This window comes from Bos indicus, chromosome 27 (genome assembly GCF_029378745.1).
Source record: "Bos indicus isolate NIAB-ARS_2022 breed Sahiwal x Tharparkar chromosome 27, NIAB-ARS_B.indTharparkar_mat_pri_1.0, whole genome shotgun sequence".
Lineage (NCBI taxonomy): Eukaryota > Metazoa > Chordata > Mammalia > Artiodactyla > Bovidae > Bos > Bos indicus.
Window position 1 is genome coordinate 15,846,790 of NC_091786.1, and position 26,771 is coordinate 15,873,560.

The 26,771-nt window shown below is 38.3% G+C and overlaps 2 protein-coding genes across 16 annotated transcripts in view; one reads left to right on the forward strand and one right to left on the reverse strand.

The window, feature by feature from the left end:
• The window catches only part of SORBS2 (sorbin and SH3 domain containing 2), a 211,773-nt gene that overhangs the window by 10,889 nt on the left and 174,113 nt on the right, over positions 1 to 26,771 (reverse strand). For 12 of the 15 annotated variants that reach the window (XM_019953352.2, XM_070781555.1, XM_070781554.1 and 9 more), the window contains 5 exons: positions 26,273 to 26,361; positions 24,865 to 24,911; positions 16,448 to 16,562; positions 15,533 to 15,661; positions 13,946 to 14,149 (listed from right to left, as the gene is read on the reverse strand). In XM_019953352.2, coding sequence (XP_019808911.2) covers positions 13,946 to 14,149; positions 15,533 to 15,661; positions 16,448 to 16,562; positions 24,865 to 24,911; positions 26,273 to 26,361 — 584 coding nt within the window. Of the gene's footprint in view, positions 1 to 276; positions 8,130 to 10,349; positions 11,127 to 13,945; positions 14,150 to 15,532; positions 15,662 to 16,447; positions 16,563 to 24,864; positions 24,912 to 26,272; positions 26,362 to 26,771 lie in introns of those variants that run through there. The other 3 variants (XM_070781553.1, XM_070781551.1, XM_070781552.1) reach the window with 1 other exon arrangement.
• TLR3 (toll like receptor 3) overlaps positions 15,269 to 26,771 on the forward strand; it is a 373,039-nt gene continuing 361,536 nt past the window's right edge. Inside the window, exon 1 of the mRNA XM_070781564.1 lies at positions 15,269 to 15,387. The gene's annotated coding sequence lies outside the window, so the exon portion shown is untranslated. The remainder of the gene's footprint in view (positions 15,388 to 26,771) is intronic.

Below are 26,771 nucleotides of genomic sequence, written 5' to 3' on the forward strand. Positions count from 1 at the left end.
AATTTCTTTAATTCAACTCCTCTCCTAAATCATTTAAATGAACCATCTCTTTGCTAATTATCAAAGTCAGGCTTTTACCAGAATCATGTGGCTACCTTAATTCCAGAGGCCTCTGTGTCTTAATTCATGTTCCTGGGTGTGTCAGCCTTGTTTTTTAACCAGTCTCTCCCAATACTTCCTTCATATCCTTTAAAGGACCCACCCCCACTTTTTTTTTTTTTCCTGGACACTGGTTTTCTATACTGTTCACATACTCAGGCCAGGATTTATCACTGCTTTTGTTAGCAGAGAAGTTCTGTATCTATTATAATAGAGAGTTTTAGAACTTTTCTGAGGTTACCTTTGATAGGACTCATCTCCGTGTGAATGTGGACACCTGGGAACCAGTTTGGAGGAAAGATGACCAGTTACACCAACTGAAATAATTTATTTTAGAAGTATTTGGTCAACAGAGGAGTGAGCAGTATAGATACTTGTGAGGGCACACTTGTGTCTTTCTGGCATTGGCAGTGACTAACTGTGTGACCTTGGATACACACCTCAGTTTCCTTATTGCTGAAATCAAGGAGTCAGACATGATGATGGTTTAGGTCATGTCCCCCCTGCTGCTGCTGCTGCTAAGTCGCTTCAGTCGTGTCCGACTTTGTGCGACCCCAGACACGGCAGCCCACCAGGCTCCCCCATCCCTGGGATTCTCTAGGCAAGAACACTGGAGTGGGTTGCCATTTCCTTCTCCAATGCATGAAAGTGAAGAGTGAAAGGGAAGTTGCTCAGTCGTGTCTGACTCCTAGCAACCCCATGGACTGCAGCCCACCAGGCTCCTCCATCCATGGGATTTTCCAGGCAAGAGTACTGGAGTGGGGTGCCATTGCCTTCTCCCATGTTCGCCTTAGGGAATCCATAAAGGAATCCACATTTCCACAGATGTCTCTCCCTTGTTACCCATTCAATTGTCAGAGAGCTGTGACAACTGATGTTGGTTAATTTCCAAGTGTCTGTCACATAAAAGCAATTAATTTTAAAACAATAATTAAACTTCATTTTTCAGATCAGCAAACCAAGGCCCAAAGAAAATTTCTTAATACCACAAACAGGTAAGAAGAAGGAACTGAATTATAATTTGACTCTATATTGGATTAAAGGATTCCCTGGTGGCTCAGACAGTAAAGTGTCTGCCCACAATGCAGAAGACCGGGGTTCTATCCCTGGGTTGGGAAGAGCCCCTGGAGAAGGAAATGGCAACCAACTCCAGTACTCTTGCCTAGAAAATTCTATGGATGGAGGAGCCTGGTGGGCTACAGTCCATGGGGTTGCAAACAGTCGGACACGACTGAGCGACATTCACTTCACTTCACTTCACATATTGGATTAAAGATGACTATGATGGAATAGATAGTGTGGGCTTATTAAAGTCACATCTTAATTTCTTCCTTTAGGCAAGTGTTTATGTTCTGTGTGGATATTCAACTGAACTGTTGTGGGAGGCTGTCTTTTGCTTTCCCCCTCCTGATGTTGAAACTGGGCACAAAGCTTGAGGCAAAGACCTGTGTCTGCACTCTATTGCCCCCTAATGGTGAGTAATGGCAGCAACATGTTAAAAAGTGTTAATGCCTGGACGGCTCTTGCCAAGTTCCTTCAGCCTGGAGTCATTTTGAAAGGCTATTTTAAAGACCACAGAGCGATGTGGAATAGATATTCATCTGTGTTTCTGACCTGTCTCAGATTTTAAATTCTGAGAAAGGATCAGTCTTTAGCCACCAGTATTTTCGGTCTGTGTTCATTTGTATTTTCACTATCTGCTCAGGCATTTCTATTACTCATAACTTCTTAGTGGTTTTGTGATAAATATAGAACCAGATACATTAGTGACATTCAAGGCTTCCCTGGTGGCTCAGTAGGTAAAGAGTCCGCCTGCAATGCAGGAGATCTGGGTTGGATCCCTGGGTCGGAAGATCCCCTGGAGAAGGAAATAGCAACCCATTCCAGTATTCTTGCCTGGAGAATTCCATGGACAGAGGAGCCTGGTGGGCTACAGTCCATGGGGTCACAAAGAGTCAGACACGACTAAGTGACTTTCACTTCACAATGAGTCTTAAGTGCACAATAAAAATTAGAAAATTCAATGAAACATGATATTTTTGTAGAATCCTAAATATTAGCTTCTTCCTTGACAATGTAGCAATCTCTTTTTTCTCTCCTAGTGTAGCTATTTTTTAGTGATGTCAAAAGCAGATACAAGAGAGACAGGTTTTAAATACATGCTAATTTCAAAGCCAGAACCAACCACAAACCACTGCTCATAAGAAAGCTGGTTTGAAATATCCTAAATCTCCGGTATCAGTAAAATATATACTTTTCTAGTTCAGATAATAAGTCTGTCCTGAAATTAGATAATTCTTACATAAATATTGACCATTACTTTAAATACTAGTGTGGGAAAAATCTTGGAGAGACCTATAAGCAGTTCTAGAGTTCTTTTTTTTTTTTCCCCCCAGAAAATGTTAGGTGTGGTACTTTCCAAGCAGAATTAGATGAAATTCTCTTAATAACAGTACCATGTTTATAAATGTATTTTTCTTTCTTATATTATACAATTGTTTTAATATTTAAATTATTTTTAAATTGCAAAACACAACTTTTCATAAATCTAAAGAATATAGAATATTTCTTTTTCATACAAACATGTATAATAAAACATATAAGCACATAATGTAAAAATCTGGCAAAGAAAAAACTTAAGGTGACCCAAAGCATACCATCTCACTGACCCAAGGAGGTTTATGGATGGGCCATATTAATTTTGGAAAATGCTTTTTTTTTTGGTTCTGGAAAGCCCTTCCATGAGACTTTTTTCCTAGTCAACATTCCTCATTTTCTATGGCAACAACAAATCTCTGCCTCAGAAGCAAAATCAGGTCTTACTATGCAAAGCAAAAAGCACAAAAATGGCCTAAACACAGAGAAGTATCTACATTTCTAAAAAACAGAAAAGGAAATCTTTGCCATCAAGCCCTTAAAAGCCTGAAGAACCACAACTTCATCATGTGATGAAATGTGAGACTGAACCAGCATCCATTAAAATAGAAATGGGAAAGGACTGACTTATGCAGAGATGAAAATTCTCAAACTGCTCCACTGTCATTCTCAGAACTGATGGCACCAGTTAGAATCAATTTATTTTCAAGGGCTGTTGATGCTACAGATCTAAGTAGTCAAAGGGAATGTAATCTGACCTTTAAGTTCATTCAAATCTCTCAAGAGTCTGGGAGACCCTTGGAGCCCAGAGAAGTAGTGTTGGCTTGAAAGGGTCATGGAGCGAATGCAGCACATGCCAGCAGAGCAAGAAGATATTTTACAACAAGGATCATGGATTAAAGGAAATCCAAATAAACTGAACAACCCAGAAGCAAACATGCCCTGAAGGGTGTAAGTTCAGTATGTGATTGGCAGCAGCTTTATTCTTTGCACTAAAAATAGTGATAGGAGAGCGATGATTTACACGAGATAGGGGGATAGAAGACAACATGTACCACGCCCTTTTGTGTACAGAGGAGAATTGGGACATGTCTTTTTGGCTTTTAGAAGGCTTGCACACAAGCATAAAAGAGAAGCACACTGCCCACAGGACACAGGATAGGATTTCCGTGTCTGTTCATCAGATAGCTGTTCATCAATAGATCATCTCCTTTCAAGGGTACGTCCAGTCCTACTTCCCTGGCAAAGTAGAGCAATGACAACTAAGGAAGAGCCAGCCCGCCGAGGGCGGAGGGGTGGCCAGGAGCCTGGCTCAAGGCGGGGCGTTCTGACCCTACCCTGTGGGAACCGCCGAGCCCTCTGACAGGGGAGCCGGAGGTCCTCCTGGACATCACTGGGCTACGCGGAGGCTTACCCAGGACAAATACCTCGCTTTTAAAATCAGCCTGGAAAAGCCATAAGAAGTTGATTAGTTCTCGTCTTCATTATCCAGCCTTCAGAGGAGCTTTCTGGTTTCTTTTTTGTTCCCCCCCCCACATGCACACACAGCATGCCAAACTCCCGAATAACAGAGCCGGAAGGTTAACAGTCTGCAGACAGCTCGCCTGGTGGCCCAGAGTTTTCACTGCACAAGCATCAGTTGCTGCTTTAATAAGGAACTCACGGGCAGAGCAGTGCGACATTTATGGAGGGAAACTGGTATAGGGAAGATGTCTGAATGTAATATGCATGGCTAATGGAACAAGCGGAGAGACATTTATGGAAGGAAATTGGTATAGGGAAGATGTCTGAATGTAATATTGCATGGCATGCAATATGCACCTGCAAGGAGTTTATGTCTATTGAAGTGCTTAACGATTGGTTTCAAGAGACTCTCAGATCTGGCCTCTTTTCTTTGTGTTTGTTTGAATAGATCCAAGGTACGATCCAGGGACATTTCACTTAATATCCATCAGATTTCATAGATGGTGTCAATCATTTGTCAAAGGCAAATTTTCTAGTAAGACACATATGAACAAAATATGGCTTTTCTGGAGGAAATGGTGAAATATAATTAAATTCAGAATACTGTTCTAACTCCCAACGCCTTGTGACTGTTTCCATGGTCCTTCAAAGTAACATTTTTTAAAACAACAGTGAAAAAGCTAACCTTTCTTGGGTGCCTGTCTGATTTTCTGTCCATTCATGGACTGAACCTAGCAGTGTATTGTCTAGTATTTGATTTGGCTTATGGGAACCTTGGGCTTCCCTGTTGGCTCAGATGGTAAAGAATCTGCCCACAATGCAGGAGACCAGGGTTTGATCCCTGGCTCAGAAAGATCCCCTGGAGATCTTCCCTGGAGAAGGGAATGGCAACCCACTCAAGTATTTTTTCCTGGAGAATTCCATAGACAGAGGAGCCTGAAGGGCTGCAGTTCATGGGGTCACAAAGAGTTGGACATGACTAACACTGTACTGTACTATGGGCACTTTAGCGGGACTAAAGGACTTTTAAATAAAAGCATGTGGTTTTCTCAAATTTCATAATAGTAATGATTGACCTCCTATCTTCAGTCTCTGGGGATGAAATGCATCAGACGCTTTTCGTTAAGTCTTGGGGCAGAGAATGCTTCACATTATCCAGTATCCATTCTCTTCTTTGTCATCCCAGTAATGGAATCCTGAACGTCAGGTAGGCACACGGCCATTCTGAATAAAGTCTATTTTCTAGCCTTCCTTGTATCTAGATGTGCGCATGTGATAAATTCTGACAGATGGGATGTGTGCAATTACTAGCAAATGTCCTTCAAGAAAGAAGGCGTAAGCTCCCCTCCTCTTTTCTCCTTCCTGCTAGCTGGTTTGAGGAAGGGACTGTTGGAGCTGCTGCAGCCACTTTGGACCACCAACTGGAAGGTTTTCATTGAGCATGGTGATTTGCCAAAATAAAATGGAGTCTCCTGATGAACATAGAGCAACATACCAATCCTGGATGCCCTACATTTATGCATAAGAAATATATACTTCTACCTAATTATTTTGAGTTTTTGGAACTGCAGCTGCCCCAATCTTGACTAATACGAGGTTTCTATAAACATCAAGAGTCATAGAAAAAAAAAAAAGTAGCATTGGAATGATGTGGATAAACAGCTGGAAAGATCATTTGAACATATTAGGAAGAATCAGGGCTTAATTTCATGCTGGAAACTGTGTTCAAGGGGATTACCTTCTGCTGGGATGGCTTTAAGGTGAGGAGACTTCCTTATGGTACCGTAATAACTGAGTTTCTTAGGGGGGAAAAAAAAACACGAAGAGTCTTTCTATCTCTTTACAAAGCACTTCCACTGCAGTTTGAATCCATGGGCTAGATGGATTTTTACAAAAGAGTTTTACATAGAATTGGAAGTTCAACTTACATCAAAGCTGATGATTATAATAATTCTTTTTTGCGAAAAAACATTATTTTCAAAAAGATGCTCAAAGACTAGAAAAATGTTGGATTCTGATTTACGTATCAAATTCATAATTTATATGTACATTTCAGTCTTCTGTAATCTATAAAGTGGTGGCAACTTTTACAAATGATTTTGCATTGCATGTGACAGACTTATATTATCTCAGAAAATACTTTAGAAGACTAAAACTGCATTAAATTAATATGGGTTAGGTAAAATAGTGGTTGATGAGTATTGATAAAAATGTTATAATGATTTCATGCATACTATAATATGCCTACTAAAACATTACTGCCATTTTATTTTCTCTTTGTTTTTAGTGGTAGGTTATTTTTCTTCTTTGTTAACGAGCCTAATTTTTAACATTCTTGAAACAAGAGAACTAGGAAGCCTTCTTAAAGGATTCACATCAATTTTTACTGTGTCAGATGTGGATTAAACCATAACAATGGCCTAAAATTTGTAGTTGATTCAATTTGTATCTACACTTACAAGCATAAATTCAGTTGACTTGTATTCTTTCTATGAATAAAAAAATTGACTTATAAGAGTCTCAAAAAACTCAATAGGAGATTAAAATTAACATTTGCTCTCAAATAAAAGGAGAAAAATAACTATTTTTCTGGAATTAATTATTTAAGTATTCTTTGAAAACATAGTTACTATGAATATCTCCATGGTCTCATATCATTTTATGAACTGAGACATAAAGAATGTATGAGATGAGCTTGGTTCTTGCAGGAGAATAAACCTGTTTAAATTCTGGTTTTGTCCTTGACACTACAACAGTGAGTGTTCCATCTCTCTAAATTAGAGAACTCCGATTCTCAAGTTCCTTGCCCACTTATTGGCTAACCGATTGGCTGAAGAACAGGTAGGGAGAGGCAAGGAATAAATATTTTGGCTCTAAAAGAAAACCACACACATACACACAGAGAAGGCAAATTCTTAGTCTTATACCTTATCTAAAGAATTATTATTATTTTAAAAATTTCCTAATTATTGCCTGCCAGCTAAGATAAAACCTCAAAGGGCAAAGAACAATTAGTCTTTAAAATATGTTACATTCCCCCCCCTAAAAAAGATTCCTTTTCTAAGTAAGATAAAATTCACATAGATGGACTATTTTGGTGAATAGATTCGGTGATTGGGGTTTGGAAGATTGCATAAATGGCATTTCTTAGGTGTTGGTGCTTTCTACTAATAGTTCAAAAACATGAGCCTACCAGAGCCTTCGTTTTGTTTCATTTTTTACTTCTCTGGAGAGGCTATCATTTCAAGTGGAGAAGATTGCATGCGAGGATGAGTCATTATCTGAAGTCCTTTTGTGTAAAGGAAAAGGTTTTGAGGATCGTTCTGAACACAGAAGTAGAACTTTTCTGTGATGGATTGATATCATGTTGTGGTTCTCATTAAATGTCTTTCCAAGGTCAGTCATTAATTGTGTTAAAAATCTTTTATCATGGTATCCTAAGAGGGAGTTAAACACCAGCAGAGCCGCCCGCCGGCCTGCAAGTCTCAGAGCTGGATGCTTTGTTAACTGCTACAAAAGAAGCCTCCTTCCCACGTCCTCATTAATTTCCTGCAATTTTGTGGAAGAGCAAGGCTCAAGACAGTCAGTTCAAGATCATCCAACCCTCAGGCTCTGCTGAACCTGCTGATTAGCTAGGAAACTCAGGAGGCAACGAGCCACTAAGATGTGATGGAAGATGACAGGCACATAGCTGATGCCTTTAAATGGGATGGTTCTCCTGCTGATTCTCAACTTAAAAAAAGAAAAAGTCTAATGATCACCTTTTATTACTATACAAAGTTTAGCTTGTTTTTCTCCTCACTCTTATGTATAGCTGCTATGCAAATGTATCTTTCAAATTTTCAGACAGAGGCCATGCTAATGATGTTAAAAGTTAGCAACCAATATTGAATGACTTTTTAAATCTTGTAAGATGACATGAATCTAAAGACATACATTTAATTAATGAAGTTCATTGAAAGACATGCAATAAACCACACTCAAGATGCAGTTACCTTTAATTGTGGTGAACTTATCTCCTGTTGGTAAGAGTATTTAGGGAGGAGCAGAGATGAGTAGGGCTGGGTAGGCTGAGAGAGTGTGGGGACCAGGTCAGAGACAGTGGCCAAGGAGGAATGAAAGGGAGGGGAGGAAAGCAGACAGCTGGAAAAAGATGTAGACACTCGATGTCCCGAAGAGAATGAAGATGGCTTAAATATTGAGGAAAGACAAGATGTGATTATGCTTGTGTCCAGAATGAGGAGGTTACATGCTTTTTAGAGAATACCACCGCCCCCCCCCCCCCACACACCTAAATATATTTAAAGTTACTACATACCCTAGGTGTGTGACATTTATGACCACTTCTTGCTTTGAAAGCACTAACTTCTGAATTTGATTCAAAATTCCCAGTGGGTTTGATCAGTTTCATTTTTCTGATATGAGGGGCTGGAGATCAGAATTCCCATAGTCTACAATTTTATAAGGTATTTGTGAGGTGGGGCCTTCTAACCATGAAGGGAAAAAAGTGTAAAACCCTGCAATGACTGTCTGTAACTTGCTTGTGAAGTAGATCGCAATTTATGAAGAGTAGGTTTGTTACAAAGCTAGGCAAGTTAGGACCTCTGTGCCTGTGTGTGCTTGTTGGGAACTGGCTGTGAAACTCAGCACCCCCTTTCTGAACACCACACCCGTGGTGCTGCCTGCAGCCTGCAGCAGCAGTTCCTGGGAACCAAGCCACATATCTAATCACATCTTAAAACTGTTTAAATTGAAGGGAAAATAAGTTATTTAAGTAGTGACTTAAAAATATTTTTGATTTACTGCAATGAATGACCTCTATTACTAAAAAGTGTGTTTATTTTATACAAATGCAGGCATGGCTGGGTTCTTTGTCCAGTTGACATTTCTCACCTGGTTGGGGAACTGCCAAGACTCAGGGTTTTGTGGCTGTCCAGTGACCTAATGGACACTTAACATCGTTTAATCCCAAGAATACCCCATATAGACCAAATACCTCTATATTTGTTATTGGTAAGGTCTTAATAGGAAATTATGAGGTTTTAAAAATGATTTTCATAATGTAAAAATGTTTCAAATAAATGAAATGCACAAGAAAAAAAACTGTCATTTTAAAAGATTTCTACTAATGCATATATATGGAATTTAGAAAGATGATAACAATAACCCTGTGTACGAGACAGCAAAAGAGACACTGATGTATAGAACAGTCTTATGGACTCTGTGGGAGAGGGAGAGGGTGGGAAGATTTGGGAGAATGGCGTTGAAACATGTAAAATATCATGTATGAAACGAGATGCCAGTCCAGGTTCAATGCCAGATACTGGATGCTTGGGGCTAGTGCACTGGGACGACCCAGAGGGATGGTATGGGGAGGGAGGAGGGTTCAGGATGGGGAACACATGTATACCTGTGGTGGATTCGTTTTGATATTTGGCAAAACTAATACAATTATGTAAAGTTTAAAAACAAAATAAAATTAAAAAAAATAATAATAAAATGATAGACAATAAAAAAATAAATAAAAAAATAAAATAAAAGATTTCTAAACAGAGGAGCTATGGGAGAAAGTGACTTGCTTAGCAGCAGAATATGACTCATTGATTTGGTTTCATAATTTTAATATTTGCCAGTAGTCACATTTGCTTTTCTAATTCACAGATTAAATATTTGGGATATCAAGTTTTGTTTTTGTCTTTTTTAGAAGAGAGAAGCTTACAAGAAGCTTAAAGATTTAGAGCATTTCCCTCTTTATTGATTAAAATCATTGCCCAAGGCTCTTTGTTGGTAAGGTGAATATCCAGGACCCAATTCTTAAGTAGTTACCAACTTAAAAAATTACGTCTTCACAGAGAATTGAAAGGGAACTGGCGTGTGTATATATATTTTTCTTTTCTTTCTTTCTCTTTTTTTCCTTCCTTCTTTTTCAGACTGCTGTTATATCAAAGAAATGGTATTTAGTTTTTGCACTCTGGAGGTGAACTAATCTCTCTCTGTGTGTATCAATTTCCTCATCTGTATAGTGGGGATGATAATAATATTACCCACCCTATTGAGTTTTGAAAAGTAAAAATGTACTGTTCTTAGAAAACTATTTGAAACTCAATAAGACCTCAAATATTAACTACTATTATTAATACTAAAATTAGAAAGACTTTATAAAAATGTTTAAATATGGATTTATAGTAATAAATAACAGAATAACAATACATATATACATCATCTTATTAAAATTTGATGTGTTTTTCATCCATCCTTCCACCTTGCCGTTATACTGCATGGTGCTGTGTTTATTGTGTGAAAACCTTCTAAGACAATGTCAGAATTGATGTTTATTAATATGATTAACTGTCCTAGCTAATTGTAGAAAGACTGGTTAGTTCTTCAGGAATTAGGCAACATTAAAATACCTCATCACTGGTTTTTGCTGCATTGCTGTCTTCCTTAGGGGTCCTAGGGCCTGTGAGGGTGGCTACTGGATATCTTGGGCAGTCAGCTTGTCTCTCCTCATCCTCCTCTTCAATGTGCAGGTGTGATATCACCTCTGTGCCATCACGGCCACAGCACAGGGCATCTGGATCTTGAGATTCCAGCCCTCTTCGGGTGCCTGCCCTGACCCCCTCATAGACTTCCTCATCTTCCTCTCCAATGACAGGGAGGGTCTGGGGCAAGGGACCCAGGCCAGGGTGTGTGGAGGTCACAAACTTATCACCTAGGACCTCCAGTACCTTCTCTGGGCCTGCAGAGCCCTCTCTCATTTTGGTCACATCTGCAGACTTGTTCGGAGGTGTCTTTCTAGAATCCGGGAGCACCGTGGCCTCAGGAGGCCGGGCTGCAGCTGAGGTCGTAGCCGAGCGGAGCAAAGGCAGCTGAGAGGAGCGGGCTTTGGCAGGTGTGGGTGCTCGCGGCCACGGGGGGAGAGCGGAGGGGTCCTCCTTAATCTCAAAGTTGATCTCCTCTGGGGTATCTGGTTTGGCAGGGTCAGCTGGTAAAGCTAAAGCACCAACCTTCTCTAATTCATCCAAGAACTTGTCCAGAAAATGAGGCGGCGTTGGGGCTGAAGGATTTGCCAGTGCACCTTTGGCTGGCAGGGACAGCCACCCCAGGGTGGTTCCCTGGAGAGAGTCGCTATCTGGGTCACGTGAAGCTTTGTGCAAGAGAGGGGGGCCTGGTTCACTGGAAGCCAGCTTAGAGATGAGCAGGGATTATGATGTTACAGAAAACATGAAAGTGAAAATAATGCATCAAAACACAGAGACAGAAATGCAGAAAGACGTGGTGAATATAAAAAATACCTTATGCTATGGTGTAGATTGGCTGATAGCTTTTGAATTTAAATACATAAAATCCTTAGCATATTAATTAAAGATTGATCTGAACTATGCTAGCATTTGGAAAAGGTCCATTAAATGTCAAATGACAAGGTAAAACTGTCATAGAGATTATGAAGACAGGAAAATTATTTAGAGATTTAATAGACTACTTCTTTGAAAATAGGTTTCTAGATATTGATTTAATATAAACAACTCTGGAATAATGTTAATGTAGGATGAAAACCAACAATTAAGCCTTTTTTATTCCCAGAATTTGTTTAGTGTTCTTCCTGTGCCAAATCTTTTGAACTTTCATCATTTTCTCACTTAGGTTGCGAGGTGATTATAACATATGGCATAAAATATTTTTACATCATTATACATTAACACGTTTCTAAATGAATACGTTCTGAGAAAGATTTTTTTAAGAAGAGAAACTTATGATCAAATGAGACTGAACTTACATAACTACTATTTCAAAGTTTTAAAAAATTCAAAGTAAATGTTTACACAGAAAGGGAGCAGAAGATGTGAACAGGAGTAAACTTCTGGCAGGACTTCCACTCTCTTTTTCAAAAGGTTGACATTTTATGTAAACTAGTGGAGGTCTAATTTATGAAACTTAATCTCCTGAAGTAAAAAAAAAATACTTCTGTGTATCTTAATATGACTATTGCATTTTGGATGTACTGAACAAAACAGAATTTTTATTCATTAAAATTGTTCTTGACATGTGCCTAGGAACATTCTAATACATTTATATATTGTTTTTTGACTAGGAAGAATGTTATATGCTACACATGTGAAGTATTTGAGATAGGCTGGCGGAAGACATTTTACTTTGGCTCTTTCCAAGTAGATGATTGGGGTTTGGAAAGAAAAAAGTCTTCAAGAGAGATTGCACTTTCCAGCTGACTGCTTTGAATGACATGTCCCTGCTGCACTCAGCACTCTCGGTCCTCGGGCCTTAGTATGGACAGCACACAGGGCATTCAGCACTCAATTTTCACTTCTATCCTATAAGAGGAATGGGGTTTAATGAATTTATCTAGATTTTTTTTAAAAAAAGGAAACGTGATGTCACGTCACCATGGGGTGGGATAAACGAGACAAAGAGTCACAAAACGTTTATGAGCCTCCTTATAGAAGATTCAAGATTAAAGGCTACATAGCACCTTTTAGTGCCAGGAATACGACGTGGCTGAGGAAGAAAGGTCTTTAAGTTCCATTACTGTCATGACTACTACTACACTACTACTACTATTACTACCACCGTTACTACCTGTTACTACGACTACTCCAATGCCATTACCACCACAGGCACTAATACACTTGATAACGGTTCAAAGTGCTTAGCCTTACCATGGGCTTGCCTCTACTGAAAGTTAAATCGAGTACCCTGAGATACCTATATCACAAAAAATATACCTGTAGTACAAGTATCATATAATTATCTTATCTTCTAAAAGCATTAGACTTGGATTCTACTCTACTAAAAGCAGAAATATCAGAAATAATACCAACTTACATCTGAACCTCTCCTAAATAAAGATAGTACGTCTAAAGAAATGTGATTGGAGCATGTCCAAGAGTGATTCATAAATCACAATGAATTCCCTTCTCTATTTACAAAGATCAGTTAGAAAATAGGATATTTAACATTTAGTTTATTTTGGGTGTCATGGTTTAGAAGTACATTACAGTTTTTTTTTTTTTTTTTTTTATGAAAATGATTCGGTTCAAAACTATTAAGGAGTTTCCTTCATTTAGCCAGTGACATCATAGTATGGATTCCAGTTGGTGGACCGTTAAATATTTTTTTAAATTTATGGACATAAGCTTTTTAATGTATTTTTCCCCCACAGTGAGAATAAAACACTAATTAGTTATTAGTGAAATTTGTACACATCTCTACTTATAAAATGTAGAATATGATATCCTAAGAAAAACCTAGGAAATTGAAAATACATTTAAATCCTATTCACAACAAAGATCAAAACATTGTGATTTAAACTACTACATTGCCAATATTTATTAAGACTTCATGGAAAAATTTCTTTAATTTTAAGTAAGCCTTTGTAGATATGCTCTGATTCTTTCTTATAACCTTTTATTTGAAAGGGCGGTCACTTTGAAATTTACCCAGTAGTTCTTTTAAGATGACTGAATGCTAGATAAGACAGATATTTAATACAGAGATGAAGATTTTTTTCTTTTTATCAGTAGGAACTACCAAAGGAAGGATATTGCTATCTAAATGCTGAGCTCTGCTAGCAAAGTAAACATACGAAAGAAGATTGTGGAAAATTTTGTCACCAGTCAAACAAAATTAGCAAGTAGTCAACTGTTTCACTCCCCAATGCTAAAGGATTGAGAGTAATTGCTCCTAAACCCAGCCTTCAAAGAAAAGTAGAATAAACAAAATGCACAGCCTTAGCCCTCTAAAAGAAAATGCTTCTCTTAAGATAGTAGAGTCTTTATGTCATTGCCCTTTGTGTAGCTGAAACCATTATGCTAGCACCCATAAGAAAAACTAAATTACACTGACTTGACCTGGCACTCACACTTAGAAACACAACATGTAAATCTTTCACTTTGCCATAGATAAGATGTAGCATAATGCCCTAATATATACCAGTTATCTTACTCCGAGCTCCCATGTATTATACTAATATGCTAGAACGTCTTCTTACCTTATTTGAACTTAAGCTGTGGATCCTATCGCTAGAATAGCTGTGGGGTATTGGAAGTTCAGGGTAGTCCTCAGCGCCTTTGGTTGTATGCTTCTTGACAACTTCTACATAGGAAACAGGGAAGATGCCTTGTCTGTTGGTTCCTGGAATTTTACCTTCATACCAGTTTTGATCAACTCTTTTAAGAAGAATAATTCTATCTCCCTGTAATGAATAATAGGAAAATGCATTAGAAATAGACATGCGATAACATAAAAAGTTATAATTGTCAGTGTTTTTGAATAACAGTTTTCCACCTGGGAAAGTCTTATACTTTGAGCGTTTTGTTTTTGTTAGGAGAATGCAACTAAAGCCTCCAGAGCTCACTTCTAAATTATAGCTCATCAACATATATACAGTGTAATCATCCATTTATTAGAATCTTTCCTAAGGATACTTGGGCTTTACACATGTTCAGATTGGCTCTGTGGGAAATGTCATGTGTGAGTTATTTCAGAAAGTGCAGTAGTTTAACCTGCAGTGTGTCGGTGACAAGACCATCATCTGATCACTGACAGACTCAAGGGGATGAGCTGCAGTGGGCAGAACTTCAGAGTGTGCACCAGAGATGGCGATGACAGTGTGTCTGAAAAGGGTTACAGAAAGCAACCTCTGGAAGGGATGAAGTTGGATAGCGCACCATTTTTATTCTTTATATAATGCACTGCCTAGTAACGAAAAAGTAAAAGCTGACAGGATGGGGCATAGCTAGCATCCTAAATAATGCATAGCTGTGGCCAGGACTCACGTCCACCTGGTCTGCATTAAGACGCTGTAATACCAGCATCCATTCTGACTGGTGGGTGGCCATGCCATAGTGGTCAGTAATGTTTTTCATAAAACCCCTGGCTTTGGCAATGCTAGGACCTTCTACAGGAGAACCCACTCCAGTACTCTTGCCTGGAAAATCCCATGGATGGAGGAGCCTGGTGGGCTGCAGTCCATGGGGTCGGGGTCGCGAAGAGTTGGACACACTTTCACTGTTCACTTTCATGCATTGGAGAAGGAAATGGCAACCCACTCCAGTGTTCTTGCCTGGAGAATCCCAGGGACGGGGGAGCCTGGTGGGCTGCCGTCTATGGGGTTGCACAGAGTCAGACACAACTGAAGCGCCTTAGCAGCAGCAGCAGCAGGACTTTCTACAGTCACTATTTCTGTGACCTGAAGGATCAAGCCAATGCTACAAAACCCAGTTTGATATAACCTTTGAATAACAAGGCAGCAGAAGAACAATATTTTGAAGTGTACTAAAGTGCTATTTTCTTCTGATGTTTTCACTTGTACATCTCCTGATATTTAGCCCGAGGCACCCCTAGGAGACAATTTGGAGCTCCCCCAGAGGAAAAGTCTCTGTGCAAAGCTTTGCATCTCACAATGACCTCATCAGGAAGGACACAGGAGAGGTAGGTAGCAGTGACTCAGGGCAGCCTTACAGGGTCCTTTGCAGAAAACGAGGAAGATGCAAAAATTGTCTAAGGAAGAAGATGACCTGTCTTAGTTTTGAAACTATGCAGCCTTTCAAATGCACCAAGGAAGAAAGCCGCTTACCTTTCTGAGCGATAGCTCCACGTTGGTGTCAGCACTGAAATTATATTTGGCGACAGCTTCTCCGATTTCACCAGGCTGGGCTGGGGGAGGTGGTCTTGCAGGCTGTGCTTTTTCAGGAGGTGTGAGTTTCTACAAAGGAGAACAGTTCTCTTTATTCTTTGTTTTCTTTTTAAAATTTTATTGGTGTATAGTTGCTTTACAATGTTGTGTTACTTTCTGCCGTACAGCAAAAGGAATCAGCTATATGTTTACATATATCCCCTCTCTTTTGGACTTCCTGACCAATCAGGGCACCAAAGAGCTCAAAGTAGAGTTCCTGTGCTGTACAGTAAGCTCTCACTAGTTATCTATTTTATACATCGTATCAATAGTGTATGTGCGTCAATCCCAGTTTCCCAATTCCTCCCACGCCACTCCCCACCCCTCTGTTGGTGGGAGTGTAAATTGATACAGCCACTATGGAAAACAGTATGGAGGTTCCTTCAAAAATGAAAACTAGAACTAACATATGACCCAGCAATCCCACTCCTGGAGATATACCCAGAGAAAACCATACTTCAAAAGGATACGTGCACCCGAGTGTTCATAGCAATACTATTCACAATAGCCAGGACATGGAAACAACCTAAATGTCCATCAGCAGAGGAGTGGATAAAGATGTGGTGCATGTATAATGGAATATTACTCAGCCATAAAAATGAATGAAACTGGGTCATTTGTGGAGACATGGATGATGCTAGAGATGGTCATACAGAGTGAGGTAAGAAAGAGAAAAACAAATATCATATATTAACTCGTAACTGTGGAGTCTAGAACAATGGTACAGATGAACTTATCTGCAAAGCAGTTATCTATTCTTGACCCATGGTGACTCTAGAAACAATAATCAGGTAGGGGGGAAGGGGAGGGGCTTACCTCTACATATGAGATTGGGAAAATGCCCACTCTTCCGTGATGCTCTCCCTCATACCAGTTTTGATCAATTTTCCTGAGGATGTAGACAGTATCTCCTTTCTTAAATGACAGCTCCCTGGAAGAGATACATTTAAATGTTTTATTTTTTTTTCCACGATGTATAGCAGTTATTCTTCAGATGAGCATTCTCACTGGATCTGCATTTGGCTGGTTAATGTACTTCCAGTATTGAAAAAAAATCTGTTGAGCCCAGTTAGCTAAGGATGCTCCTTGAAAGATTTTTAGAATTCATTTGAAACATTATCACTTTAGAAATGACTGAAAAAGAGCAAATATAAACATCATGTCTGATTTAAATCACAGGCAGATTAATATGAGATTCAAAGGTGGGGACAGACAATTGCTATTTAGGCTTTGGTTTAGGGGAGAAGAGTTGTGATGCTTGAAATAATGCTGGGTTCATTCTGCACTCATTTTTATTTGTCCTGAAGTTAGGTAGCTAGTCAGTTACTTCTCTCTCTCTCTTTGTCTCCTCGTAAGCTCATTATCATTTTGCCTTAGCACACAAATGCCAACATGAGAAAAAATTTTATTTGTGGTTCCTTGAAGTTGGTTGACAGGCATTTAAGTAGAGTATCTTGATAATGATTTTATCTTGTGAAGCAGGAAAGATTTTATACTTTGATTTTCCAAGGAGGCACAATGAGAAATATTTTTAAAAAGTGGAGTATAATTGACATGTAATATTATGTTAGTTTTGGATGTACAACATAATATTTGTATATATTTCAAAATGACCACCACAAGAAGTTAACAGTTACCCCATATAGTTACCTTTTTTTTCTTATGATGAGAACCTTTAAGATTGATTAGAAACTTTCAAATATGCAGGAAAGTATTATGAACTATGATCACAAAGATAAACTTGTTTCAAGTGCAAAGACATGCACAGATTGCTTATACCCTCCTTTTTTTTGTTTTTTAAATATAAAAGTAATTTCAAGAAACAGAATGCTTTTCCATTTTGGCCGTTTCTAAGGAGACAGTAGGTAGACTGGGTGTTTAATTTTAAGTTATAAAGACATTACTCATCATGAATAATTCATGCCTAAAGTCTCACCCTCACTGCTTTAGTTTTCATGGCTTCGTCACCCAGGTGATTGTGTCTCTGTGTTATTCTGCCTCCACAATTACGTCTCGCTGAAGGGTACTTATTTCAGATCTTTTGCCGAGAGCCCAGCGGTCCCACACATCTGCCTTCCCACTCCCAAATCTTCTGTGTTGTTTTGTTCAGGATCTTGAGTTGGAGCATTTATGTGTGCAGGGTATATAATGCAGAGAGGTTTATAGTAAATGCAGACTATTTCACACTGATGAAAAGAATTAATTGAAAAAAGTTGCATAGTAAAAAGAATTATCACACATTTAGAAGTGCTAAAATCTTCACAATGCAAGTGTGTTAAATGTTCAGTAACCCTAAAAGCAAAGAAGATTCACAGAGCCTTACGTTCAAGCACAGTACTTCCCTCATTATGCATGTGGCTAATATAGAAAATAAAAACCGAAGTATTTTCATGTTTATAATCCAACAGTTTTATTTATACTAAGTACGTTTTGTATCTGGAAATGAGATCAGAAAGTTTAGCTTTAGAAAAAGAGTAATTAAGAGACAGCTAGTTATTTTTCTTTTAAATATGAAAAGACATCTTTTCTATGTGTGAAGACTTGTACTTAAATTTTTCAAGTCATCTGGGAAAAAAGGACACTGGTCTTACTTTTCAGTTTTCAAAATTATGTTCATCTCATCTCAGAGCTAGAATTTCTAGAAGTCGCATTTTTTTAATTTATTTTTTTCTTGAGGGATAATTGGCTTTACAGAATTTTGTTGATTTCTGTCAAACCTCAACATGAATCAGCCAGCCAAAGTTACACATATTCCCCTTCCTTTTGAACCTCCCTCCTGTCTCTCCCACCCCAATCCCACCCCTCTAGGTTGATACAGAGCCCCTGTTTGAGTTTCCTGAGCCATACAGCAAATTCCCATTAGCTATCTATTTTACATATGGTAATGTAAGTTTCCATGTTACTCTTTCCATACATCTCACCCTTTCCTTACCTCTCCCCATGTTCATAGGTCTATTCTCTATGTCTGTTTCTCCACTGCTGCCCTGAAAATAAGTTCTTCAGTACCATTTTTCTAGATTCCATATATTTGTGTTGGAATACAATATTTATCTTTCTCTTTCTAACTCACTTCGCTCTGTATAATAGGGTCTAGGTTCATCTACCTCATCAGAACTGACTCAAATGTGTTCCTTTTTATGGCTGAGTAATATTCCATTGTGTATATGTACAACTTCTTTATTCAATCATCTGTTGATGGACATCTAGGTTGCTTCCATGTTCTAGCTATTGTAAATAGTGCTGCAATGAACAACGGGATACATGTGTCTTTTTCAATTTTGGTTGCCTCACGGTATATGTCTACGAGTGGGATTGCTGGGTCATCAGTTCAGTTCAGTCGCTCAGTCGTGTCTGACTTTTTGAGACCCCATCAATCGCAGCACTCCAGGCCTCCCTGTCCATCACCAACTCCCGGAGTTCACCCAGACCCACGTCCATTGAGTCAGTGATGTCATCCAGCCATCTCATCCTCTGTCATCCCTTTCTCCTCCTGCCCCCAATCCCTCCCAGCATCAGGGTCTTTTCCAATGAGTCAACTCTTCGCATGAGGTGGCCAAAGTACTGGAGTTTCAGCTTTAGCGTCATTCCTGCCAAAGAAATCCCAGGGCTGATCTCCTTCAGAATGGACTGTTTGGATCTCCTTGCAGTCCAAGGGACTCTTAAGAGTCTTCTCCAACACCACAATTCAAAAGCATCAATTCTTCGGTGCTCAGCCTTCTTCACAGTCCAGCTCTCACATCCATACATGACCACAGGAAAAACCATAGCCTTGACCAGACGAACCTTTGTTGGCAAAGTAATGTCTCTGCTTTTGAACATGCTATCTAGGTTGGTCATAACTTTCCTTCCAAGGAGTAAGCATCTTTTAATTTCATGGCTGCAGTCACCATCTTCAGTGATTTTGGAGCCCCCCAAAATAAAGTCTGACACTGTTTCCACTGTTTCCCCATCTATTTCCTATGAAGTGATGGGACCGGATGCCATGATCTTCGTTTTCTGAATGTTGAGCTTTAAGCCAACTTTTTCACTCTCCACTTTCACTTTCATCAAGAGGCTTTTTAGTTCCTCTTTACTTTCTGCCATAAAGGTGGTGTCATCTGCATATCTGAGGTTATTGATATGTCTCCTGGCAATCTTGATTCCAGCTTGTGTTTCTTCCAGTCCAGCGTTTCTCATGATGTACTCTGCATAGAAGTTAAATAAGCAGGGTGACAATATACAGCCTTGATGTACTCCTTTTCCTATTTGGAACCAGTCTGTTGTTCCATGTCCAGTTCTAACTGTTGCTTCCTGACCTGCATACAAATTTCTCAGGAGGCAGATCAGGTGGTCTGGTATTCCCATCTCTTTCAGAATTTTCCACAGTTTATTGGGTCATATGGTGGTTTTATTCCTAGGTTTTTTTTTAAGGAATCTCCATACAGTCTTCCATAGTGGCTGTATCAATTTACATTCCCACCAACAGTGCAAGATTGTTCCCTTTACTCCACACCCTCTCCAGCATTTATTGTTTGTAGTCTTTTTGATGATGGTCATTCTGACCAGTGTGAGGTGATATCTCATTGTAGTTTTGATTTGCATTTCTCTAATAATGAGCAATGTTGAGCATCTTTTCATGTGTTTGTTGGCCATCTGTATGTCTTCTTTGGAGAAATGTCTGTTTAGGTCTTTTCCCCACTTTTTGATTGGGTTGTTTGTTTTTCTGCCATTGAGTTGTATGAGCTGCTTGTATATTTAGGAAATTAATCCTTTGTCAGTTGTTTCATTTGCTACTATTTTCTCCCATTCTGAGGGTTGTCTTTTCACCTTGTTCACAGTTTCCTTTGCTGTGCAAAAGCTTTTAAGTTTAATCAGGTCCCACTTGTTTTTATTTCCATTACTCTAAGAGGTGGGTCATAGAGGATTTTGCTTTTTATGTCATCAAATGTTCTGCCTATGTTTTCCTCTAAGAGTTTTATATTTCTGGTCTTACATTTAGGTCTTTAATCTATTTTGAGTTTATCTTTTTGTATGGTGTTAGGAAGTGTTCTGATTTCATTCTTTTACATGTAGCTGTCCAGTTTTCCCAGCACCATTTATTGAAGAGGCTGTCTTTGCCCCTTTGTATATTCTTGCCTCCTTTGTAAAAAATAAGGTACCCATAGGTGCATGGGTTTATTTCTGGGCTTTCTATCTTGTTCCATTGGTCTATATTTCTGTTTTTGTGTCAGTACCATACTGTCTTGATGACTGTAGTTTTGTAATATAATATGAAATCAGGAAAGTTGATTCCTTCAGCTCCATTCTTCTTTCTCAAGACTGCTTTGGCTATTTGGGGGTTTTTGTGTTTCCATATGAATTGTGAAATTTTTTTGTCTAGTTCTGTGAAAAATGCCATTGGTAATTTGATAGGGATAGCATTGTATCTATAGATTGCATTTGGTAATATAGTCATTTTCACAATATTGATTCTTCCAACCCAGGAACATGGAATATCTCTCCACCTGTTTATGTTGTCTTTGATTTCTTTCATTAGCATCTTATAATTTTCTGTGTACAGTTCTTTTGCCTCTTTAGGTAAGTTTATTCCTAGATATTTAATTCTTTTTGTTGCAATGGTGAATGGGATTGATCTCTTAATTTCTTTTTGATTTTTCATTGTTAATATATGGAAATACAAGTGATTTCTGTGTATTGATTTTTGTATCTTGCAACTTTGCTAAATTCACTGATTAGCTCTAGTAACTTTCTGATACTATCTTCAGGGTTTTCTATGTACAGTATCATGTCATCTGCAAACAGTGAGAGCTTTACTTCTTCTTTTCTGATCTGGATTCCTTTTTATTTCTTTTTCTTCTCTGATTGCTGTAGCTAGGACCTCGAGAACAATGTTGAATAATAGTGGTGAAAGTGGACACCCTTGTCTTGTTTCTGATCTTAGGAGGAGTGCTTTCAGTTTTTTGCCATTGAGAATAATGTTTGCTGTAGGCTTATGGTCTTTACTATGTTGAGGTAGGTTCCTTCTATGCCCATTTTTTAAAGAGTTTTAATCATAAATGGGTGCTGAATTTTGTCAAAGGCTTTTCTGCATCTATTGAGATGATCATATGATTTTTATTTTTCAATTTGTTAATATGGTGTATCATATTGATTTGTTTGGTATATTGAAGAATCTTTGCATTCCTGGAATAAACCCAACTAGATCATGGAGTATGAGCTTTTTGATGTGTTGCTGATTTCTGTTTGCTAAAATTTTGTTGAGGATTTTTGCATCTATGTTCATCCGTGATATTGGCCTGTAGTTTTCTTTTTTTGTATTGTCTTTGTCTGGTTTTGGTATCAGGGTGATGGTGGCCTCATGGAATGAATTTGGAAGTGTTCCTTCCTCTGCAATTTTTTGAAAGAGTTTTAGAAGGATAAGCATTAGCTCTTCTCTAAATGTTTGATAGAATTCTCCTGTGAAGCCATCTTCACAAAAGTCCTGGGCTTTTGTTTTTTGGGAGATTTTTGATCACAGCTTCAATTTCAGAGCTTGTAATTGGGTTGTTCATAATTTCTATTTCTTCCTGGTTCAGTCTTGGAACATTGAACTTTTCTAAGAATCTGTCCATTTCTTCCAGGTTATCCATTTTATTGCCATATAGTTGTTCATAATAGTCTCTTATAATCCTTTGTATTTCTGCATTGTCTGTTGTAACCTCTCCTTTTTCATTTCTAATTCTGTCAATTTGATTCTTCTCTCTTTTTTTCTTGCTGAGTCTGGCTAAAGTTTTATCAATTTTGTTTATCTTCTCAAAGAACCAGCTTTTAGTTTTATTAATCTTTACTATTGTTTCTTTCATTTATTCTTTCTTTATTTCTGCTCCAATCTTTATGACTTCTTTCCTTTTGCTAATTTTGGGGGGTATTTTGTTCTTCTTTTCCAGTTGTTTTAGGTGTAAAGTTAGGTTGTCTACTTGATGTTTTTCTTGTTTCTTGAGGTAGGACTGTATTGCTATAAACTTCCCTCTTAGAACTGCTTTTGCTGCATCCCATAGGTTTTGAGTTGTATTTTCATTGTCATTTGTTTCTAGAAATTTTTTGACTTCCCTTTTGATTTCTTCAGGGAGCTATTGGTTATGTAGAAACGTGTTGTTTAAACTCCACGTGTTTGTGTTTCTCATAGTTTTTTTTCTTATAACGGATATCTAGTCTCATAGCATTGTGGTTAGAGAAGAACTCTTGATACGATTTCAATTTTCTTAAATTTACTGAGGTTTGATTTGTGACCCACAATGTGGTCTATCCTGGAGAACAACAGTCCATGTGCACTTGAGAAGAAGGTATATTCTTCTGCATTTGGATGGAATGTTCAGAAGATATCATTGAAATCCATCTCATCCTAATGTATCACTTAAGACTTGTGTTTCTTTATTAATTTTCTGTTTTGATGATCTGCCCATTGGTGTGAGTGGGGTGTTAAAGTCTCCTACTATTATTGTGTTACTGTCAATTTCTCCTTTTATGTGTGTTAGTGTTTGTCTTATGTATTGAGGTGCTCCTATGTTGGGTGCATAGATATTTACAATTGGTATGTCTTCCTCTTGGATTGATCCCTTGATCATTATGTACTGTCCTTCCTTATCTCTTGTAATATTCTTTATTTTAAGGTCTATTTTGTCTGATATGAGGATTGCTACTCCAGCTTTCTTTTGCTTCCCATTTGTATGGAATATACTTTCCCATCCTCTCATTTTCAGTCTATATGTGTCTTTAAGTCTGAAGTGGGTTTCTTATAGACAGCATGTATATGGGTCTCATTTTTGTATCCATTCAACCAGCTTGTGTCTTTTGGTTGGAGCATTTAATCCATTTACATTTAAAGTAACTATTGATATATATGTTCCTATTGCCATTTTCTTAATTGGGGTTGATTTTTGTAGATCTTTTTTCTTCTCTACATCCTGTCATCCCTCAGGGCTTCACACATCTAAGGACACATTTGCTTGTCATAAAGAAGAAATGAAATTTACATGTTTTAAATCATTATTTTATAAACTGACATGCCTTGTATGAATGATCACACTACATCCGAAGAATGGCAGTGGAAACAGAGCAGATGTTACTTCTCTCATCAAAAAAAACAGTTGTAAGCTTTCTTTCGGAATTTTTTTTTAACCCCAGATTTAAGTCATGTTCAACATCTTCACCTCTAAATAGCATTTTCTTATTCATTCCCAAATTTTGAGTGGTTTTATTGTTTATATGTCTTCTGCCAGAGATGGATTCTTTAACTATTAATTCATATAATATGCATTTTTATGAACAAATGCTTTGGCCATTGTATATAGTGCATCTAAATGGCATAGTGTAATTTAATGCCAGTATCTTGAATTAGTCTATTGGAGGACAAAGTTTCTTAAGTTAGGCATGTGACATGGACCATAACAGAGCTGGAAGTCTTGCTCCTATTTAAACCTCCTCATGTGCTTACTATTAGCTTTCCCTAACCATGTGCCCATCTGATGAACAAGTTCCTAAAAAAAAAAGTGAAAAATTCCAACACAATTTGTGTTATGAAAACACCAACATTAAAAGACCACAGAATAGGGAATTCCCTGGAAGTCCAGTGGTTAAGACTCCATCTCCATGCTTCCACTGTGGAGGGTGGAAGGTTGGATCCTTGGTTGAGGAACTAAGATCCCACATGACCCTCATTGTGGCCAAATAAATAGATAAAATGTTAACCTCTTGAAAAAGAAAAAAAAAAAAAAAAAAAAGGCCACAGGATAAAAATGTGCTCAGAGTCTTTAAGCTCTGAGTATTGAGAAATGGAGATTTTTACTATAGGAGTCTTTGTACACAGTTATAGTCTTTAACCACAAACTATCCTTGATATAGCTGGATAAATAAATGTTATCAAATTCTCTAAGTGTTAATTACTCCCCAACACTTTATTTTTACTTCATTCTTGACATGAAAATTCTAGAAACAAAGATCCTTAATTTCGTTTTGTTTTTCCTATCCTTTTGAACTCATTGTTCTCAAACATATTTAGTGTAATTTAAAACTCAATGTTTCTCAATGAAACTCAAATGAAAATAAAATTACGCCCACATCCCAATTAATTCTAAAGGAACCATTTAATTAGAGTTGATTGCTAAATTGGGAACTAGGTCTTATTTGTAACACATCACAGTGCAATATTTGTCTTTTAAAGTATTATTTATGTATTTAAAGTCAACTTAAATCATATGATGAATGCTTATACTTACTTGGATGTCTGAGCCTTAAAATCGTAAACAGCTTTTGCAGGCAGTTTCTGAAAAGGAAAGAAATGGTTGATGCTAACTTAAAATTTTGGATTTCCTGTTAAAAAATCAGTTTCATATGAATTAAAGAGAAATGAAACTTGAAGGATTTATTAAACACATACAATGTAAATGATATATGCAATTTATAAGCAAATCAATTGGTTCTTTTTAGATAGTTAAACTATAACAGATGACCTATTCACCATAATTGTTGAATATCACATTTCATCTTAGGGACTAAGGTAAATGTCTGCCATGAAAGGGGAATAAAATGCCTGCAGAGGATTTGGTCCTACGTATAATTTTGGCTTTTCCTGGGATAACCATGGAAGGTCAATTGTTCTGTGTCCTAAGTATTGACACAGCTTCTGAACCATAATTAAAGGACTGGAAAAAGTCACAAAGGAAGTCATTACTCCTTTTACCAAACACTTGTTAACATCGTAGCAAAGAAATATAGCCTAGTTATCATGGAGAGGCTAGTTAGTGGCCAAAAGCATGGGCTTGGTCATTTTGTATTGCCTGGGGAGTCCAGGAACTCTTCAGCACCCAGTAAACCAGCCGCTTATCTTTGAGTCCTGACCAGATTCGACACGAGCCCACACTCACGCTCTGGGGCCCACAGATCTGCCTGGGGCACCTGTAGCTCTTCCTCTCTGATGCCAATCATCCTCTCACCACTCTTTCCCTGAGACTCTGGTGGACTTTGGGCATCCTGGATCATTCCTGACTTTGGATCCTGGATCCATAGGCACTGGATTGTGTTAGACACTGGTAGAGAACTTTCTGGAGTGGCTGACACTCCAGGACCAGCCTTCTGTTTCTATCAAACCTTCATGGCCCCAAGATAGTACAAGCCAGACCGTCAGCCTGGCTCAGGACCACGGACAAGAGCCAGCAGGCTGGGGGTTCCCAGGAACAGCAGGGTTTTTTTTCAGGGATCCTCCCCAACAAAAGCAGGGCAGCAAAAATTATTTCCATGGAATTTGTATTGATTTGCAGCACAGCTGATAGGACCGTCCCCTTCATCGCTGGGCCAGAAATCTCGATAGGGAAAGCTTTCTTCCTCCAAGGGGTGGCCCAGCTCAAGACTGTTTCAGACAAAGCTATTAATTTATAGGTCAGGTCAAGACTCAGAAAGTCACTCTCAAAAATGGACTACAACTGGGGGAGACGTGCTGCTCAGGTTAGAATGCCATGGCTTCAAATCCTTTGCTTGGGCTCCAGGGAAAACTAATTTCTAGTTTCTCCATCAACACTTTAATGTTTTTAATCAGGGCTCTTTACTGGTTTTAGACATAACTCTGGCTGGCAAATGCTTTCTCAAGTATATTGTTGAAAAAGACTCAGATGCCACTAAGCAGACTACCTCTTTTTCTGGAGTTCCTCTTCTTTCCCTGGGTGTGGTTCTTCCAAGATCAGTCAGTGTGGCCGAGTAACTCCTAGGGGACTCATGGTCTGTTGGAAAGGACAGGGCCAGAGTGAGTATCCACGTAATCAAAAGCATTTTTCCTGGTGGCAACTATATTCCCCTTCAAACGTGGAGAGATACCACAATGGAAAACACAGGCCTAAAACTCATAGGGAATTACAAAGATGTGATGTAAGACACAAAACAGAGCACTTTTAGAGGAAAAGTATCTAAGATTTCAGAAGTATTATAAATATAAAGGTTTAATTGTTACACTGCTGATATAATTTATGCTGCAGCATAGGTAATTCAAAGTTACAGAGATTTTTCATCTCAAAGATTTAATACTTGCTGTTCTTTTTGCCACCAGTTTATAATTACTATGATAGAGCCTATAGAAGATGAAGACGGGAGCAACCACTTATAAAAACTGGAGCATGTTATGGAACAATTTAAG